Here is a 20516-nt window from a genome sequence, read left to right on the forward strand (position 1 = left end):
TCAGTGGCAACTAATGGAGTGCTCACTGATTTGCAATCCTTGAGTCCAAACTTATCTAGGAGAGTGAGTGCATACTTCTTTTGATGGATGAAAATGCTCCCTTCAGTTTGTGTTACTCCCATACCAAGAAAATGATGGAGTAAACCCAAGTCAGACATTTCATACTTGCACATCATCTCAGCCTTGAATTCTTTCACCATTTCATCACTGCTTCCAGTATATACTATGTCATCTACATAGATTGATACGATTAATGTTCCCACACCTTCTTTGGTTCTCACATAGAGAGTTGCTTCACTTGGACTTCTGTGAAAACCACATTGATATAAGTAAGTGTCCATTTCACTGTACCAGGCCTTTGGAGCCTGCTTTAGTCCATAGAGGGCTTTTCTTAATCTGTACACCTTATCCTCAGCTCCTTTAATCACAAAGCCTTCAGGTTGATCCACGTAGACTTCCTCTTCTAGGACACCATTTAAGAAAGCTGATTTGACATCCAATTGCCACAATTTCTAGCCTTTCTGTGCAGCTAGTGCAATGAGAGTTCTAATAGTGTCTAACCTTGCTACTGGAGCAAAGGTTTCATTGAAATCAATCCCTAGTTTTTGTGTGTAACGCTTGGCTACAAGTCTTGCCTTCTGTTTTTGAATGGAGCCATCAAGGTTTAGTTTAGTTTTATATATCCACTTCACTCCCACAATTGGTTTGCTGCCTGGTCTGTCAACCAATTCCCAAGTGGAATTCTTCTCTATCATTGATATCGCTTCAGTCATAGCCTTGTTCCAAGCTCATCTTGGCTGCTTCATTGTACTTTCTGGTTCAATAATGCTCAGTTTACATTGAGCATAGAGCTCACTTATGTTCTTCCATTTTTATGGAGTATGATCAAAAGTTTCAGAGATTGAAACTGATGAATCATGAGTAGCTGATTCCAAAGTGGTTTGCAGATCTTTAACCACTTGTGATCTTTGAGGAGATTGAATAGACTGAAGCGATTCATTTGAATATGAATCCATTTATGATATTCTTGAACTTTCTTCTTCATGCCATGGAATAGTCACTTGTACTTCTTCATTTAACTCCCAATTCCACCTTGCTTTCTCATCAAAGATAATGCTCCTTGAGAGTTCAATCTTTTTAGTTTCTAGGTTTAAGACTCTATACCCTTTCTCACAAATCCCATATCCAAGAAATACTCCTTTTATTCCAGTTTCCTCTAGCTTGTGTCTTTTCTGAGAAGGAATATGGATAGAGCACAGTGAACCAAATATTCTCAAGTGTTTGACACCTAGTTTTCTCCCACTGAACTTCTCGAATGGAGTTGTATTATCCAGAGCACTTGTTGGACTTTTATTTTGCAGGTATATAGCTGTATTGACAGCTTCTGCCCAAAATTTCAAAGGGATTTTCTTCTCATGCATCATTGTTCTTGCCATTTCCATCACAGTACGATTTTTTCTCTCTGCAACTCCATTCTGTTGCAAAGAGTAGGCTATAGTGAGTTTCCTTTCTAATCTCATCTCTTCACAAAACTTTGAAAATTCCAAAGATGTATATTCTCCACCTCTATCACTTCTTAGCTTCTTAATTTGATAACCACTTTGCAGCTCAACCATGTTTTTGAACCTTTTGAATATGTTGAATGCTTGAGACTTATGCTGTAAGAAAAACACCCAACACATTCTAGTGTGATCATTAATGAAGGTGAGAAAATATCTATTCCCTCCAAGAGTGATAGTCTGCATTGGACCACAGATATCTGAGTGAATCAGTTCTAGTGGTTGTGAGGCTCTCCAAGCTATTTCCTTATCAAATGAACTTCTGTGACTCTTGCCTATAGCACAACCCGAGCAAATCTTCTCAGATTCTTGTAGCTTAGGTAGACCCTGAACCATGTCTTTCTCTTGTAAGAGCCTCAAACTAATGTAGTTTAGATGCCCAAATCTTCTGTGCCACAACCAAGATGGTTCTCCAAATGTTGCTCTATTTGCCATAGGAGGATTGACATATTTGAGATCTAAGGAAAAACATATGTTCCCTTTCATTTGAACTCTTGCAATCAGCTCTTTCAACTGCTTATCTTCATAAATGTCAACCTCATTATCACCAAACACCAACCAATGCCCATGTTCTATCATCTGTCCTACGCTCAACAGATTCTCATCCAAACCAGGTACAATCATGACTTCTCTAATGTATCTAGTAACACCTTGCACATCTATAGCCAAAGTACCTTTGCCTATTGATTGTACTAAATCACCAGTGCCCATCTTAACTTTACAGTTCACATTTCTATCTATATCAATAAGTAAGGACTCATGAGCAGTCATATGATTACTACAAGCACTATCCACATACCAAACATTCATATTTCTTCCAATAGTAGCTGAATGACAAGCATAAAACATAGTAGCAGGTTCTGTTACCTTACTAGCCAAGTTTGCAAGTTTCTCAGTCTTATTTGATTGTTCACAGTCTTTAATGAGATGCCCAAAACGATTGCACCCATAGCACTTTGGCTTTCCTTTAAACCAGCATTCTCCATAGTGAAGCTTATCACAGTGCTTGCATTTCCCTTTTGCTTGATCTGATTTTTCCCCTGGTTCATGATTTCCTCCTTGGTTGCCACTATTTTGAGGTTTTGAATCCCATTTCTTACCCTTCGATTTCCAGCTATTCTTTGATTTATTATTACCAAAACCAGAATTTGACTGAGATCCTTTTTGATTTATGCTCATGCTGCTGAAAGCTTTCTCAGTGGTGCTCTCAGCATGTCTATCAAGGCGCTGAGCAAAACCCATCAATGCAGCAATCACCTTTTGCACCTCAATCGTTTCAATATCCTTAGTTTGTTCAATTACATAACAGACAGGATCAAACTCCTTAGTCAGGCTTATAAGTAGTTTTTGAACTAACCATCCTTTGGATAGGTCTTCCCCATATCCCTTCATCTGATTCACAAGCTCAAGTAGGCGAGTGAGGTATCCAGACAAGGTCTCATCATCCCTCATCCTTGTGTACTCAAAATCACAACGCAAACCCTGCAATTTGATGGATCTGACCTGCTTATCACCATGAAATTCCTGATGTAAAATATCCCATGCACCCTTTGAGGTTTCTTCATTCGAAATCCTAGGGAAAATGTCTTTTGAGACAGCCCCTTGGATAATCCCAAGTGTCTTAGCATCCTTCATTAACAGAGCTTCCTTCTCATAATCCGATGACCCAGCATCATCCACCTTCTTCCCCTTTGAATCTGGAATTTGAAGCCCCTTTTCAACTAAATCCCAGATTCCATGAGATTTGAAAATCGTTCTCATTCGAATCTTCCAAAACTCATAGTTGTCCCCATTGAATATTGGAGCTCTGAGATCACTCCCACCTGACCCAACCATCTGAGACCAGAATCAATAAACTGAGTCGGAAATTTCTCGTCGAATTTCTAAGCTCAGCCCATACAGCTTCAACGCTCACTATCCAGATCCAACCTGGCTCTGATACCATGTTGAGATTTGAATTGTCAAGGGAGCTAGAGAGCAAAAGACTGAGAGAGAGCGCCTGAGCAAGAAGGAATCAATATGGTTATGACCACTACTCCTCTGCTTAACCGTTGCAGCAGAGCCAGCTCTATTCATGCCCAAAATGTGTTCTTACATCAGCAAATACAATCTAACCGTTGTGAAGGATAAACCAATGTGAATATGACACATGGCATTACAAAGCTTTACAACCGCTGAAATAAAAGAGACAATCCTAAGCCTTACACTTGGCATATGAGCTCAAGGTGCTCAGCTAACATATGACTTAAATGGACTGAATATAAACTGACTAAGTGATTACTAACTAATCAGAAATTAGCTAGGTAGTTTACATTTTAACAGTATGAACCTGCTTGGTCTGATCCTACCAATCCAAATTGGAAGTTGATGTTAATAGGATTTTAAATGAACAAGAAACAAAAAAGTTAATTATTGTACATCTTGCTGACAAATTAATCTATGAACCCTCTCCGCCACACCCCTCTCCTTTCAAATCATCAAAGACCCTCCTATCCATATCCAACAAAACAACGAAGTAAATTGTCATTACGTCACATCTCCCCAAAACCATATAGCCCTCTTCTTTTCACCCAAAAGTTGCTTCACACACAACAATGCATTACAGGACGTAGGGTTAAACCAGCTGAATCTTACCTCCTTAACCAGCTGCAACCATATAGATAAAGTTACTAGGCAATGAAGCAGCATATAGACCGGGAGATAGCTCAAAGGAATGTCCCCTCCTTTGAACCACACAATTAGTATAAATTCCTCCATTGTTGAGGAAGAAATGGATTTTAAAATTGTACGAAATAAGATGGCTCCCATCCTTAGTTTCTTATTCTGTGTGGCTAACTCCTTGTTGGTTAATTTGTGGCTTTGATCCTCACCTTCCAGCTTGCATCGCAAAGCTTCAGTGTCAATCTCATCCAATAAGTCCTCTGCATCAAAGACAGCATGCTTGAGCTCGTTAAGCCACTCTCTCACAGCAGGGTTCACTCCTTGTTGGTTAATTTGTGGGTTTGATCCTCACCTTCCAGCTTGCATCGCAAAGCTTCAACGTCAATCTCATCCAGTAAGTCCTCTACATCAAAGACAACATGCTTGAGCTCGTTAAGCCACTCTCTCATAGCAGGGTTCACAATTTGCTTCTCCTCTGCATCATTGAGCACCACGAACAAAGTCAACAGTGTCATGTTCAGGTTCATGAGAAGTGATTCGTCGAGTTTCTTCCTGCCGAAATAAGTCGATGAACTCAGCTGAAGTAACTCTGTCACACAACACCTCAATAGAAGCAGATATGAGAGCCTCTTCGATCAAAGCTGCTGCCATTTTTCTCTACTTTGCAAGGAATTTGGATGAAGTAATATTGCGTACACTGGCCAAAATGGTACAATATGCAATAAACTTTTTTTTTTCTTTTTCTTTTTGGTCGGACAAAGATGCTATCACCAGCAAATTCCAATTTTGAATATTAGCAGAATTTGAAAAGGACTTAATGCTCATGGAGCTATTATAATTGTGGCAGAAAGAATGGTGTAATAGTGGGGCTGAAGTGGAAGAACAAGGGATGAGCAAAGCCGAGGACAGGAAGATGCTCTCAACCTTTGAAGAGCAAAGTTTGATGATGACTTTCTTACCTCTTTGCAGAGTCTTTGATCCTACAAGATAATTGCAACACAGCTACTTATAAGAAGAATTTCTAGCCTCCAGTAGAAAATTTCGAACACAAAAATGTTTACAAATCCTTATGTAACTTATCAATTTCCATTACACTTGAGATATCTAGAAAGGTTCATTGACTCAGCAGACACTTGAAGGCTGATTTTCTGTCCCAAATGATGATGACTTGAGCGATGCCACGTATGAACATGTTTGGTCTGTTCCTACAAGTCCCAATTAGAATCAACAAATTAATTGTAATAGGAGTATACTCTATAATTTTGGTGATAATACATTCTAAATGAACCTTAGAATAATGCTGGTTTTAATCAATGTGGACAGTTGTGTATATAAAACTGCAAATTATACAGCTAACCTAAGCCTTGTTCAAGTCCAGGACATATTTAATTAAGAATCCAAACAGAAATGAAGCAAAGGACAGGAAATGAAAATAAATAACCCAGACAAAACAGTCTATCTCAATTGAGTGTTCAAAACAACAAATAACTAGTGTCATCAACAGAAACAAAGCAAAGGACAGGCAATGGACCAGAAAATTAGTATAAATTCCTCCATTGTTGAAAAAGAAACGGATGAATGATTGTAGAATTGTAAGTAATGAGCTAATAAATATAGTATATATAAGCCTAGAATATTAATTGTGTATGCACTCAGTCTTATTGAATGATAAGTGTAAGGCTCTAAAAGGTAAGGCTGAAATAAGCCACATGTAGTGATCCTAGAATATAGCTAGATGGATTGCTGAGATGCAATGTTGCTTGTGTGTATCCAGCTAAGGCTAACGGTCATACAGTGCACGTTGTGTGTGCGCATTTTTACACAGATATAGAATATACATTCCTTACCTCACTTTCTTGGTGAGTAAGAAAGCATAATCATCACTCTGCATTTTCTTCTCCATTCTTCCATTTTTCTCTCTGCTTGTGAATCCCATAACCCAGCTAGAACCCTAAGCACTAACATGGCCTCAGAGCCAGGTTGGGTCGATTGAATCTGGGTGTTTTCAAAACTGTCAAATTGAGCTACATCTGTGCTCACTCAAGTTCGTGACGATCGTTGGAGCTCAATTGAAATTTGAAACAAGCTGGTTTTTGGTTACCTGAGATCAGAAGTAAGAACTCTGATCTTCTCCGGTGAGAACTACGAGTTCTGGAGAATCAAGATGGTAACTATATTCAAGTTATATGGGTTGTGGATTCTGGTGGAGAAAGGAATCACGATTCCAGATTCAAAGAAGAAGAAGACAACTAAGGAACTATCAGCAGAAGAAGATGATGAGAAGATGGCTGTGATCCTTATAAAAGATGCAAAAGCTCTGGGGATTATTCAAAATGCAGTTTCCGATCAGATCTTTCCTCATATTGCCAATGCAGATTCAGCTAAGATGACATGGGAGCTATTGTATGGAGAATATCATAGTGGTGACCATGTCAGATCGTTAGAACTTAACAACCTCATACATGAATTTGAATACACTACGATGCGTGATTATGAACCTCTATTTGTGTATCTTACTCGATTGAATGAGCTGATTAACCAGATAAAAACATTTGGAGAGACTCTCTCTAATGAGAGGCTTGTTCAAAAAGTTCTGATTAGTCTTAGTAAAGTTTATGATCCTATTTGTTTGGTGATTAAGAACACAAAGAGTCTAGAGATTGTAGAATTGTAGGAAGTTATTACAATCCTGAAGAGCCAAGAGCAACGTTTTGAGTTGCATAATGTTGATACAGCTGAGAAGGCATTTGCCTCATTCTCAGTTAGTCCAAAAAATCAGAACAAGGGAAGCAATCAATCTGGTTCATCTAAATTCTAGAAGAATTGGAACCCTAAGGGCAAGCCATGGGAATCAAAATCCAAGGCTCAACAGACTAGCTCTGCACAAAATTCATCACAATTAGTGGGTCAAGAAGGTTCAAAACCAGAGTGCAAAGTGTGTTCAAAGTTTCATTTTGGTGAATGCAGGTATAAAAGGAAAGCCATAGTGTTACAATTGTGACAGATTTAGACATTGGGCTAGAGAATCTACTGCAAATAAAAATGTGCAGAAAGCTAACTCTGCAAATCAAATGGAAGTAACAGGAAATTTGTTCTGTGCAAATACTAACATCTTTGAAACATGAGTGATTGCAGCAATCATATGACTGGGGATAGGAAGCTGGTAGTTGACATAAGAACAAATGTAATAGGCAATGTACAAATGCCAACTGGAGAGCTTGTAAATGTAGCTGGAATAGGCACTCTGGTGATTGACACAAGCACAGGTAGGAAGTACATCAAAGAAGTAATGTATCTACCTGGATTGAAGGAGAATCTATTGAGTGTTGGACAGATGGATGAGCATGGTTATTATCTGCTATTTGGAGGCAAAATGTGCTGCATTTTTTACAGTGCTTCATTAGAGAATCTTGTCATCAAAGTGGAAATGAAAAGGAATAGATGCTATCCTTTGGCACTATTACCTAATGATCATGTTGCATTGAAAACAAGTGTATCTCACTCTACTTGGACTTGACACAAAAGGCTAGGTCATCTACATCTAAGGGGGCTGCACCAACTCAAAGAAAAGGAAATGGTTCATGGACTTCCACACTTAGAAGAGGTTGATGAAGTATGTGAAGGGTGTCAACTTGGAAAGCAGCATAGAAAGTGGTTTCCAAAGAACCAAGCATGGAGAGCAAGCAATCGTCTTGAGCTAATTCATGTGGATTTGTGTGGACCTATGCAAAATGAATCCATTGCTGGTAACAAGTATTTCATGCTTCTTATAGATGACTGTACAAGGTTGGTTTGGGTCTATTTTCTCAGATATAAGTTTGATGCTCTGAACTGTTTTCGAAAGAGTCCATGGTAGAATTGCAAAGTGGTTTTAGAGTGAAGTGTTTGAGAAGTGACAGAGGATTTAGGCAACTCTCTATGGCCTACACTCCACAACAAAATGAAGTAGTGGAAAGGAAGAACAGAACTGTGGTTGAAATGGCAAAAGCCATGCTTCATGAGAAAGGATTACCTTACTATCTGTGGGTAGAAGTTGTACACACAACTGTCTACATACTAAATATGTGTCCTACTAGAGCACTTGGAAATAAAACTCCATTTGAAGCATACAGTAGGAGAAAACTAGGGATTGATCATCTTAAAATATTTGATTGTTCGTGTTATGTGCACATATCAAGTGAAGTGAGACAGAAGTTAGATGCAAAGAGTACCAAGGGTATATTTGTGGGTTATGCAACCTGTGAAATTACAGAGTGTATAATCCTATCACTAAGAAGCTTCTACTCTCAATGGATGTTGTGTTTGAGGAAAATGCAGCTTGGGATTGGAAGGAAATGTCTGAGAAACAGGTATTTGTGACCAATCATGAAGAGCAATCCGATATATCTTAAATGACATCACCAATGACGCCTCTTGAGAGCCATGATCACATTCAATCACCAAGGTAGTCACCTCCTTACGAACCATCAGGTGACATAAGTAGCAACATGAGAAATACTCAAGCCTTTGATCACACTCCACTAAAATGGAGAAATCTGAATGATGTTCTAGCATAATTCAATCTTTGCATTATGAAACTTGAAAATTTTGATGAAGCTTCTATGGATGAATCGTGGATGAAGGCTATGGAAGGTGAACTATCAATGATTGAGAAAAATGCAACATGGGAGCTGGTGGCCAGACCAACTGATAAGCCCATAATTGGAGTTAAGTGGGTGTTCAAAACCAAGTTAAATCTTGATGGCTTAGTACAGAAGAACAAGGCAAGGCTGGTAGCCAAAGGTTACTTACCAATAATAGACAAGAGAAATAAAAATCAAAGAATAATACTACTCTTACCACATTTGTATACCACATTCCCATACCACCTTATGTGACAGATAAGGTGGACAGCCACATCAATTAAAAGTATTTAATATTTTCTTTTCTTTTATAATTGATTAACACTTTAAAAAAATGTTAATTAAACTTTCTTTATTAAAATACACTTCATTGATTTTAATTAATGTGGCATATGATATGGACATACCACATCATGTGGTATAGAAATGTGAGATAAAAATGTGGTAAGTAGCATTACTTAAAATCAAATCAACTAAGAGTAGTTAATTCGATTTCCCATTCCTCGGCATCCCCAGCTTGAATCGAAAAGTCTTTTGGTCAGAAACTAAATCCCTCAGTGCATTATGTCACAGAAAAAAAAAATGGAGATTCACTATTATACCAAATATAGGAGCCCAAATTATAAAAATACCCCATATGAAATAGACTTTAGAAACACACCTAAAGCCCATTTACAACATAACAAATAAGCTTTTAACTTCTTATAAATTACAAAACTGCCATCAATTTCTTAAAACAAATCTAACCCCAAAATCTCATAAAAATAACCAAAACACTCAACAGAGCATCAAAGTAATTTAATAATCAATATTAAATACAATAAGGCCAGTTGTCATTTTTTGAGTTTTTTTTTTTTGGTTTGTTTATAAAAATTCAATGGTGTAGGATTTATCTATAATATTAGTGCTAAGAATGAGTAAATTACTAAATATCTGGAAAAAAAAATCATAAAAACCTTGAACCAAAAAGTTAACCTTGAGGAATAAAAAAAACATAAAAACCTGTTTAATGTTTTGTGATAAAAACCACACCAAAAAAAAAAAAAGAGGGAAAAATTGGAAGGGTCTTGCACTTTCTGTCGCTCGCTATCACTCAGTCTTCTGCTGACCAATAGTTCTGGTTAGCTCCCAAACCTCATGAACTCCGCTTGAAATTTGACCTCATTTTCTCGAGAAAAAGAAAAACCCTCAGTCACATTTCACGGGAAACGCAAAGGCCTGAGAAAGAGAGGGAAAGAGTTAGCGTGCTTGTGGAATGGGATCGGGCGCCGCAATCCCCCAATGGACCTCAGAGCCTTGCATCATGGGCATCGATGAAGCTGGCCGAGGCCCTGTTTTAGGTCTGCTTTCTTCTCGTTTTCCATTTTTTTTGTTTTTCCATTTATACATATGCACAAAACTTCAACTTGGTTTTCTGTGTGTCCAATGAGAACAGGTCCAATGGTGTACGGATGCTTGTACTGTGCTCGCTCGTATGAGAAGACTCTCTCCTCTTTGAATTTTGCAGGTTTAGCTTCATTCTTCAATGTCCTTTCCTTTACTCATTTTTAGCTTTAATCTAATTCTTTTTTTATATATATATGGTGGTGGGTGGGGGTGGGGGTGGGGGGTGGTGGGGGCGCTGGGGTGTGGTGTGTTGTGTTGTTTTTAAGATTTATTGTCTTTGAAAGTTGAGGAACTTGCACTTTCTATGATTTGTTGGAAGTAAAAAGATGGATGTTCATTGTGATCTCATGATGTTAACTGTTATGCTAATAAAATTAAGCACAAAACAAAGGAGTCAATGTAATCGTATTGTATCAGCTGTTGAGTCATAAACTCGAAAAATAAAATATAAAAAGGGGTACAAGTGTGGATTGGATATTATAATGATTAGTTTAACTCCAAAGAAAACATCAATGTTTTTCTGTGATTTTGGAGATATGCTCTTCAAATGGAAGTGCAACTGTCAATATTCGCCTTCTGGTCAATACCACCCAAGACAAGATTTCAAATCAACTAGTCACCTAAACATATCATTATGTGAAATACAGGTCAATTGAGCACACCATGTCAAACTTGTAGATGTGGAAATGAGTCATGGCTTTGATCCAGATTCTCAAATTTCAATACTTATGATGCATCAAATATCGGTTGGATTACTAAAGAAAATGGATGACCACAGATTTTTGTTATTTTTATATGCACAAAATACTTGAACATCACATGTACATATCACCTGAGTCTTCATTGCTTTTGAACTCATAATATTGTCTTCAATTGTATGGAAATTAGTTTTAAGCTTTAGCTTGGTGGGCCAAGTTCACATGAAAGATCTGATTCACACTTGTGTTACTTCACACCATACTCTAGTTTTATGATGTTTGGGATGCCTTCCTTAGAACCAATTGATTGGGGGAAATGACCCTTTCATCTGCCAAGTTCTACTTAGTGTCTCCCATGACTCTACGTTTGCCTTTTAAAGTGAATCTCTTTTTATCTGGAAATTCTGAGCTCCTTTTTTCATTCAATATGGCATCATAAATCACACCCCTCCCTGTGTTCTTGATCCTGTTTTGTTTCCTGTAGATTCGAAGACACTGAAAGAAGAGAAGAGGGAGGAATTATTTGAGAATTTGAAGGCTGACGAATCCATTGGGTGGGCTGTTGATATCATAGATCCAAGGGAACTTTCGGCCAAAATGCTGAAGAAGTCAGTGAAAATATATGAATACTTTTTCTCAAGTCAATCACATGCTACCGCTTTCTTATCTGATTTCTTTTGTTTGTTTTCAAAACAGAAATAAGATAAACCTGAATGAAATCTCACATGACTCTGCCATTGGCCTTATCACTAAAGTCCTAAACATGGGAGTTCTTCTAACTGAGGTAAACTGTTTCTAGCTTAAAAAGATTAATAGTCATCTAAAGGTCTTTTATATACATATACGCATGTTTCAGATCTCAAATACTTTTAAATTGAATTTTCCACACATTATTGATGAAAAAAGAGTGCATATTCTTAATTCTGAACACAAAGCTATTGTGAGATAAATAGTTTGCTGTAGTCAGCGCTTGGGTTATCTGGTAACAGGGTGCCATTATGGTAACAGAAGCCATCTGAAAGAGAAACACGTAGACACTGTCGTAGGATCTGTCAATGGAAAAGGCAATATGGACAAAGAATATTAAATAAATAAAAAACAAGAAGCAGGACAAAGTTAACAGGAGGCAATGAACAAGGTGAAAGCTCTTTAATGGTATTACATTTTCTGTTTTGAAAACCTTAAAAAATATTTCATCTATAATAAAAGAATATGTTAGATAAGTTTTCCTGGTGCAACCTTGTTTCTAAGTTACAATCCTAACTGAACTATGCAGTTTTTATTGTTCTCTCACAATCTTGTGGAAACCTTATTCTCCGCTTTCTTTTTCTTCTTTTTCTTTAAGTCCCTGTTTTGTGCAAGCCTCTAAAGGATATATGGAAAAGGTTCATCTCAATTAAATAGCTTCTTGGAAATTACGAGGCTTGACAAAGCAGTGATTTGAGAAATCAAAATTAGCGTTGTTAGGTTATTTTTTAAAAAGGTAATAATAAAGTGGTTGATATAGTTACAAATAATATATGTTTAAGGTTTATGTGGATACGGTGGGAGATGCTGAGAAGTATAGGACTAAACTGTCTGAAAGATTCCCTGCTGTCAAGTTTGTCGTTGCAAAGAAGGCTGATAGTCTTTATCCAGTTGTCAGTGGGGCAAGCATAGTTGCAAAAGTAATTACCTTCCCCTTGTGTAACTCCACACTAAAAGTCTGGAGGCTACAATAATTTTACTTTTCATTCAATCATCCAGGTCACAAGAGACAGAGCTTTGCGGGACTGGGTGCTTGAGGAAACAGCTGAAGACTTGCACAAAGACTTTGGTTCTGGATATCCTGGAGGTGAAAGGTTTATGGCTTTTATCTTTCTTTCCCAATAACTTTGTAAACATCATATGGTTACTGTACTTGGAGGAATCTGGTTATTGTTTTGTTTCCACAGATCCAAATACTAAGGCCTGGTTGCAACATCACAAACACTTGGTTTTTGGATTCCCAACATTGGTCCGTTTCAGCTGGGGTACATGCACTCCCTATTTCAAAGACATTGTTGAAGTCTCATGGTCAGTCCCTCTGCACTTTGTTAAAAAATTCTATCACAAACTATTTAGTATTTCATTGTATGTACCTGCACATTTATCATCTTTTCCAATTTCTTTTGTATCTGTATGGAGTGAGTTTTGAGTTTCCTTCTGCTTTTTATAGAAAGGGGTAAGCATGAGTTGACATTGAGGATATTCCAATGAAGCAAAGCTCCAAAATAACCAAGGTTAAAATTACTGTGTAAATACCGGAAGTCCCTGGATTTATTGGTAGAAATATTGGTAAATGACGAAAGTTTTCTTTAATGTACTGTGGAAATACCAGTAGTCCCCGAATTTCAAGAAACCATAAACCAACCAATAATCAATAACCATATAAGCTTTATAAAATATGTGTGATGGAGATTGCTACAGCCAAGGTCAAAACGGTATGCGGTGCTAATAATAAAGAATTATTGAATTGTATGTTAAAACCAATTATTGCAACTTTAAACTACAATTAGGCAAATATTGGATTTTACCTATTTCAGGTGAGGCTCCTTTATGTGTCAATTAACATTGGATTTTGATATTTTTTGTTATTTTCATAGGGAATCCAATGAAACGGATGGAGATGGTTCTAGCAGTGCTAATGGCAAGCGGCAATTGAAATTAAGTAATTTTGGTGTCACAAAATCCAAAAGAAAGATTGAAGAAATTGAATCAAGTGGTAAAGGACGCTGCAAATTTTTTATGGCTCGTAAACTTGAGCAAGTCACTCAATTCTAAGTAGAAGGTTTGACACGTTATGATTTGTATTTTTGCTTCTCTCCAATTATTTGCCTTTCTTGATTCAAATCAGAGAATCATTGGAGTTTTGCTTCACCGTTCTCATTATTGAGAAAGGCAAATGAAAGAACTTAAACAACCTATTGTAGTGTTCTTTTTTTTAAAATTTAATTTTTGACCGAGGGCGAGTAATATGATGATGAAAAATTTCTTCCGTATCTGTGCAATCCATTGTATGTCCATTTTGGAGTTATAATACTTGCAATGGTGCAGTTACTAAGGAATTCTTTTGATTGCTCTTGTGACATACTAACTGAATGATTAGACATAATGATGCATGCAGACATGTTTCGTGAATCATGTGAACCAGGGACAAAGTTCAAGTGTGTACGACTTATAAACGGCTTGGAGTTATGAAATCTGGTAGGTGTAGACCTTTAAATTTAGAATACAAACACAAAATTCGAAACCTGCTGTCTCGTTCTTTAGTCTCATACAATCATAAATGAAAGAAGCGAACTCATGTAATACTGCAAATCTTCTTGTGTGCTTTAGATATCATTGATGCACAAACCCGAATTTGTTTAGGCAATAATTCATAATACATGGTTTCCTAACATTTGTTAGAAAATGTTAGTCTCACAAGGAGCCAACTGCAAAACCGACACACTCAAACTTACAGTTTATGTACAATGATAGCAAGCAACACTGTCTTTTCATGCTTCGGCTTTGTCTAGTATCAGAATACCATATACAGATGTACAAGAGACGCCCAGCTGGATGCGAACAAGGTGGGCAGTCCAATGCATTTCTTGATGCTGTTGGCAGCACCATGGTGATTGTTATGGTGGCGATTGTTAACTGAACCTGCTGTGTATACAGGTACGAAAGTTGAACCTTGTGTATTTGGAGATCTGGTCCCGCCGTTATTTCCATTCTCACCAATACTAGTTGATCTGCCCTTTGCACTTCCATGACTGTATCCATGTTCAAGTTTGCCGCTATGTGCTATTCTGCTTCTGCTATTATCACTATCATCATCACTACCATTGCTTCCATGTCCATTTGCACCTTCATCTTCTGTGGTGGTTTCCTGCATAAATTCTGCAACGAATTCTTTTAGAAGTTAACCAGTACCGAAACTTGTTTAACAAGGTCACAGATTTCTTTTTGCCATTAGGAAATCAGAAAACTTCTGTATATAAATTTTTATTTTTTATACTTTTTTTTTATCTGGCATTGGGGGTGGTTGAATTATTGTCAAATAGAGCGACTTTCTTTTTGGTCCAAAAACTTGTAGAGGAAGAAGAATTTGAAAAGATTGTAATGGTAATAGACTCGATTGTCAATTCTGTTTCAAATCGAATGCTCAAATTGTGTTTCACTCAATGAATTTTCAATGTTAAATATGCCCTTGTTCAACTGAACTTGTTCCTTTCTTGTTCTCTGCAACAACCCAACCGTTAAAACTAAGTGTATTTGACTAACAAACTATAACTTCTACCAACTTATTATCCGAGCACTCGTATTTCTTTTGCTAATTCTTCTTAGCATCCTAGTTTTTTATTATTAATTCTAGAAAGGACATAGCTAATTATATTTTGTTTCCTTAAAAAATTATTCCCCTCTCGTTTCCGTTTGATCCACGAAAACCATATTTGATTCTTAATAAGCAACTTTTGCAAGTGACTTATAGCTTAATTGGTTAACAACATTTATCCTGCACCCGGAGTCTTAGATTTGATTTCCATCTCCCCTAATATAGCATGTATTAATCAAAAAAAAAAAAAAAAAACAGCAACTTTCAATTACTTTGGTGTTCCTTTTCACTTTAATGTTCGGATAGTTTTGATTTTTGAGTTCTTACAACCAAGAAGCAACCAGGGATTACAGTTTATAAAAGGAGTTTCTGACAAAGTTATTGTCAAGAATAAACTAATTAATAATAGAATATGCGAACAGAGAGAGTTGAGAAGAACACCTGAAGGCGAGGCCTTGCGAAGAGGAGATGCAGGCGCCACAAGGTAATGGTGGGAAAAGATCATCAGAAACAACCCTATTTCTATAATCCCCATTAATTCCTTCCTTCCCAGCAGCTGCAGCTAATTCATGCAAAATAGTTAGTTTAATTTTAATAATAAAGTGAAGCACAGCAGATGTAGATGATGATGTTGTTGGCCTTAAACTTTTCCCAAAGCGTTTCACTAAATAAAGTTTATTCTTGGTACACTAATTAGGTGCTTGCCTTTTTTATCCTGGTCGAAATTTGGTGCCCACTTGTCTTGATGCATGGGCCACAAATATGAAATTCTTTCCTCTCGTATTTGATCTGATCATGATTGTATATTTTTCAAATTTACAGACGGAAAACTTTTTTTTTTTTTGGTGTGTGATAGCTACTGAAAACTTATTCCGTTACGTATGAATGAAGATAATCATTATACAAAATAATTATACTGAATATAGCTATTACCCAAACATTTTCCTTATATGTAATAGTTGTTACTTTCATCGATTTTCCTTACTGAATCCTTGTAAAAATCAAAAAGTCTCACACTAATAATAAGTTGTCAAGTGTAGTGCTTGAACTGAGAAATCTTATCCTGTTGATCCTACTGTCACGAGTAACTTAAGCATTAGAGACTCTTTGACACACACCACACCGGTGTGTTCAAGGACTCACAACTGCTGTTATTTCTTGGATTTCAAAGTGCAATAGGCCTTTCACAAGGTGGGGAAAATCATATCCCACAATCCTTCATATACAATTAATTGTAAAAATGCATAAATTATACTTCGTATATAGAGCGTCTAATTATGTGGGGTAGTTGATGAACTTGTACCTAGCTTTATGAATACTTACTGAGACATTATTTATTATTTATGGACATTTAGATAACAACCCAAATTAATTTGTAGCTAAGGGCGACTAAGTTTGTGTTTCCCCGTTGTTCTATGTTTCTGGAGTGCGACTGGTCTTGCCGATTGGTCATGTGCTTTTTAGTTGTTCTGTTTTCGGTGGACTTCGGTCCTTTCTGCTTGTAGCCTTTGCTTGTTACTGTTTTCGTAATGGAGTTATCCATTTACCAAAAAAGTAAATAATAATAAAGAGACCCAATGTCAAAATCGAATCGGCAAAAACGTAGAAATTAGCTACCCAACTCAAAAAGGAAAAAAAAAAAAGGGCTAACGACAAAAACGTAGAAATATCCAACTCAAAAAAGGAAAAAAAAAAAGAGTTAACGACAAAAGACCCCTTATAGGTTTGGGGTCATTCTTAATATGACCCTCAGGGTATCAATTTCATCAAGTTACACCCCAATATTTTTAAACTTGTCCAATTTTATCCTTCCATGAAGTTGACCGTGTGGTCAACCATTAATTACTAACATGGCTGTTGTGGGACCCACCCCACTGGCAATTTAATTATTATATGTACTTATAAATAAAAGGGCAAACTACATAAAAGTACCCAACCTTTAGGAGTCGTTACAAGTAAGTACCCAACCTTCTAAAATTTTCATGAGCATACCTGAATTCTTAAAAAACCTATAAGTTGGTCACACTGTTACCCAGTCCGTCATTGGAGTCGTTAAGTGATGACCTGGCATATCCGACGTGGCTTTTTTTGCTTTCGTGTTGGTTTTTTGCCGATGTGGATTATTTCGGACCCACAAACCCAAAGCCTGAACCCACGTACCTCCAATTGACATCTTCATCTCGGCATTCGACAGAAACCCGTGAAACCTTAAATCCAATTTCAAATCTAAATCAAATGAGGGCACCCTTCTCTAGCTGTGGTAAGAGAGCTCGCGTTTTAACGTCTTGGACAGACACAAACCCAAGCCGCCGTTTCTGCGACTGCGCGAACTATGGGGTAAGTTTGTTGTGGTTAGATTGAATAGGTTGCGATTTTCATAAGTGTGATTGCTAAATAGGGCTTGTTCGTGTCTCTTTACATAAACCAAGAAGTTGAACCTTCTTTCACTGGATTGATCCCAAGATGTGCCAAAGGTCAAGGAATGTGATACTTGAGCTTTTGAAAAGCTTTTCAAAGCATGAAGAGGGGCAGAGAAAAGCTTCTAGAAGAGTTAGTTTCCTGTGGGTTTTGCTGCTAGGGTCATGCTACACTATCTTTGTGCTTCTGTTGGTTCTAAGTGGGCAAGGATGCAGAAAAGATGAAACCAATCACAATGTGAGGCTAGAACTAGAGTTTTAGGTAGTTTCGTGTGCATTGTGTATTAGTGAGCCACTTTTGAAGTCCATGTGGTTTTGTAAAATGCATTAAAATGCAGGTAGCTTATAATGGTACAAAATGATTCCATCCATATAACCCAAATATTTAACCATCCAAACTGTCTCAACCATAGACCTCAAGTCCTTGTCAATATAGTCAAAATATGCCATATCACTTCCTACACAGAAATTGTCACTAAATCTACCACCATGAAACATTGTAATAGTGAAATGCTCGGATCAACTGCAATGCACATAAGAACAAGCAATGAGACAAAAAATGAAGTACCAACTTGACAAAAATGCAGTACGGATTTGAGACCACCTAAAAATGCATATGAAAACTCACATGCCTAACCTAACTTTCTACATTGACTACTTTACCAACCAAACAAAATCTCCTTTATTAAAAAGAGAAACTCCAAACCTTAAAAGGTAACAGCCTAACCCCCATTTCTAAAAAGGCAACAACCGACAAAAGGAAACTTATTGAAAACAACCATAAAAAACACTATCGTTGGATACCAAAACCATACAAAACAATAAAGTAAACTTAACCCCACATGTTTCAGAAGTTCGAAAATTACCATAATTTGGTGGATTTCTCCTCGAGGCCTACAACCCACACTACGGCCGACATGATAACCCTAAATTCAGCAAGTTTCTCCTACAATCGACAATATTTGAAGGCTTTTGTTAGTTCGAAATGGTTCTACATTGAAAGGTAGGTGAAAAGGAATTGGGTGGTCTGAGATCACTTTTGTTTACCGTTTGGGGATTAGGGATTTCAAGCCATATTTGGGGATTAGGGTTGAGGGTACACTAGATTTCGACACATGTCTAACGAGTAGGCGGGAAATCTAGAAATTATCCCCATCATCTTTCAAACACATTCGCCCAACACGAGTCCAGCACGCAAGCAAAAAAATAATAATTCCACGTCGGATATGCCATGTCATCACTTAACAACTCACTTTTCCCAGCCACACCAACCCCTACCCACCTCCATACCCACCGCCACTCCATACCCCCCACCAACCCACAACTTGACCACCTCATCCCCACCCACAACGCATAGTCCCAGCCACAATCCACTTGCAACCCACAACCCCATCCCCATTCCCTCACCACCTGACCACCCCATCGAGGAACACTTCCTCTCCATCGAAAATTCCATCCAATCCAAACTTGACCAACTCCAAAAATAACAATCCAAAGAGACCCATCGCACTCCCACTCTACAATCAAAACCCAATTTCAAACAAACCGAATTGAATTTCCATGACAATTATAAAGAAACCCAACTCAATCCCATTGATCCCAGCCTAATTCTTGAGCCGGTTCTAAAGAAACCCAACTCACTGCAACCTTCCAATCCTTGAAAACCCAATTCAATTTCATCGAAACTGAAGTCAAAACCGGTACATGACCTTATCGCAAATGTACATAAGGTCTCGATGGATGCTGGGAAGCTCGTGCTTGTGGCAGTAAGATAGTTTTATCCATCAAAGTCAAATAGAGGGAGAGGGTGGGTGATGTAGGAAACATCAACAATTAACGATTGACCAAAAAAAAAAGTAATAAGCTACCCAACTTCAGAAATTAATGCAAATATAAATTCAAAACACAACAATACACAATTTCATCAGGACCTTACACCCTTGTTCACAGATTTCAAGCTCCTATTTGATTTTTTTTTTTGGGGGGGAAAAGTCGAGGCCATGCCCTAAAGAAAACACTAAACTATAGCCCGAGGCTTACAAAGACCACGCAGGTCATCAACAGCAGAGGACCTAATACTGTCGGGAGGCACTTGAAAGGTACAAATCAAGGCAAGAGCCCAAGTTAGCAAGTCTATCAGCCACCATGTTTCATTTACGATAGACATGATAAATAGAGCAGCCTCGACATTTTTTGATGTAGTCCTGGCAGCCTCATAACAAGGTAGCAAGAGGGTGGAGGGCATCCACAGCTTTATTGAGAAGATGCACTGCAACGGTTGAGTCAGATTCCAGCACAACATCACTGCAGCCCATATCCCAAGCAGAATTGAGACCATAGTACATACCCTATAACTCAGCATCTAAGACTTGACCATAACCAATATTAGCAGCAAACCCTTTAACCCATATCCCAGAGCTTGATCTAAGAACACCACCCGCAGCAATACGACCAGTCTCTCCATTTTGGCAACCATCAATATTATTTTTAGTCACTCCTGCAGCAAGGTACTGTTAGGATAGAGTGGCTAGGGAGTGGATGGGTTTATGAGCAAGATCAGTGTTGGCATGTTGCCAATCTGCAGCAGCCAAAAGAATTATGTGACTGGGATTGGGAGGGAAGACAAACCCATGATAAAAAATCTTCTTGTTCCTCCATTTCCAAAGGAACCAGCATGTGAAAGCAAACAAAGTAGACCACATAACCCCATAACCCAATAAGGTGTAGTTTTGTAAATTTTTTCCAGCCCAAGTAATCAAGTTGGCATCCTAGGACAAGTTCAGACTTACAGGCAAGGAGGATTGGCGCCAAACAAGAGAAGTCCTTAAACA

General features: G+C 37.7%; 2 protein-coding genes across 5 annotated transcripts; one reads left to right on the top strand and one right to left on the bottom strand.

Annotated features, from left to right (window-relative positions):
- Positions 9891-14161, top strand: LOC18786639 (ribonuclease H2 subunit A). 4 transcript variants are annotated; one of them, XM_020558312.1, is made up of 9 exons: positions 9891-10182; positions 10278-10349; positions 11411-11534; positions 11623-11710; positions 12456-12593; positions 12673-12760; positions 12861-12981; positions 13551-13735; positions 14072-14161. In XM_020558312.1, the coding sequence occupies exons 1-8, from the start codon at positions 10098-10100 to the stop codon at positions 13726-13728; spliced, it is 894 nt and encodes a 297-aa protein (XP_020413901.1). In that variant the 5' UTR covers positions 9891-10097; the 3' UTR covers positions 13729-13735; positions 14072-14161. The 4 variants fall into 4 exon arrangements, with proteins under 4 accessions (XP_020413901.1, XP_020413902.1, XP_007218750.1 ...); XM_020558313.1 differs by having other exon boundaries at positions 14054-14143; XM_007218688.2 differs by lacking the exon at positions 14072-14161 and having other exon boundaries at positions 13551-13985.
- LOC18785311 lies at positions 14257-15933 on the bottom strand. Its single transcript, XM_007218487.2, has 2 exons — positions 15710-15933; positions 14257-14832 (listed from the first exon to the last, which is right to left on the bottom strand). Exons 1-2 carry the CDS (start codon positions 15801-15803, stop codon positions 14468-14470), a joined length of 459 nt encoding a protein of 152 aa, XP_007218549.1. The 5' UTR covers positions 15804-15933; the 3' UTR covers positions 14257-14467.

This window comes from Prunus persica, chromosome G2 (genome assembly GCF_000346465.2).
Source record: "Prunus persica cultivar Lovell chromosome G2, Prunus_persica_NCBIv2, whole genome shotgun sequence".
In the NCBI taxonomy this organism is placed as follows: domain Eukaryota; kingdom Viridiplantae; phylum Streptophyta; class Magnoliopsida; order Rosales; family Rosaceae; genus Prunus; species Prunus persica.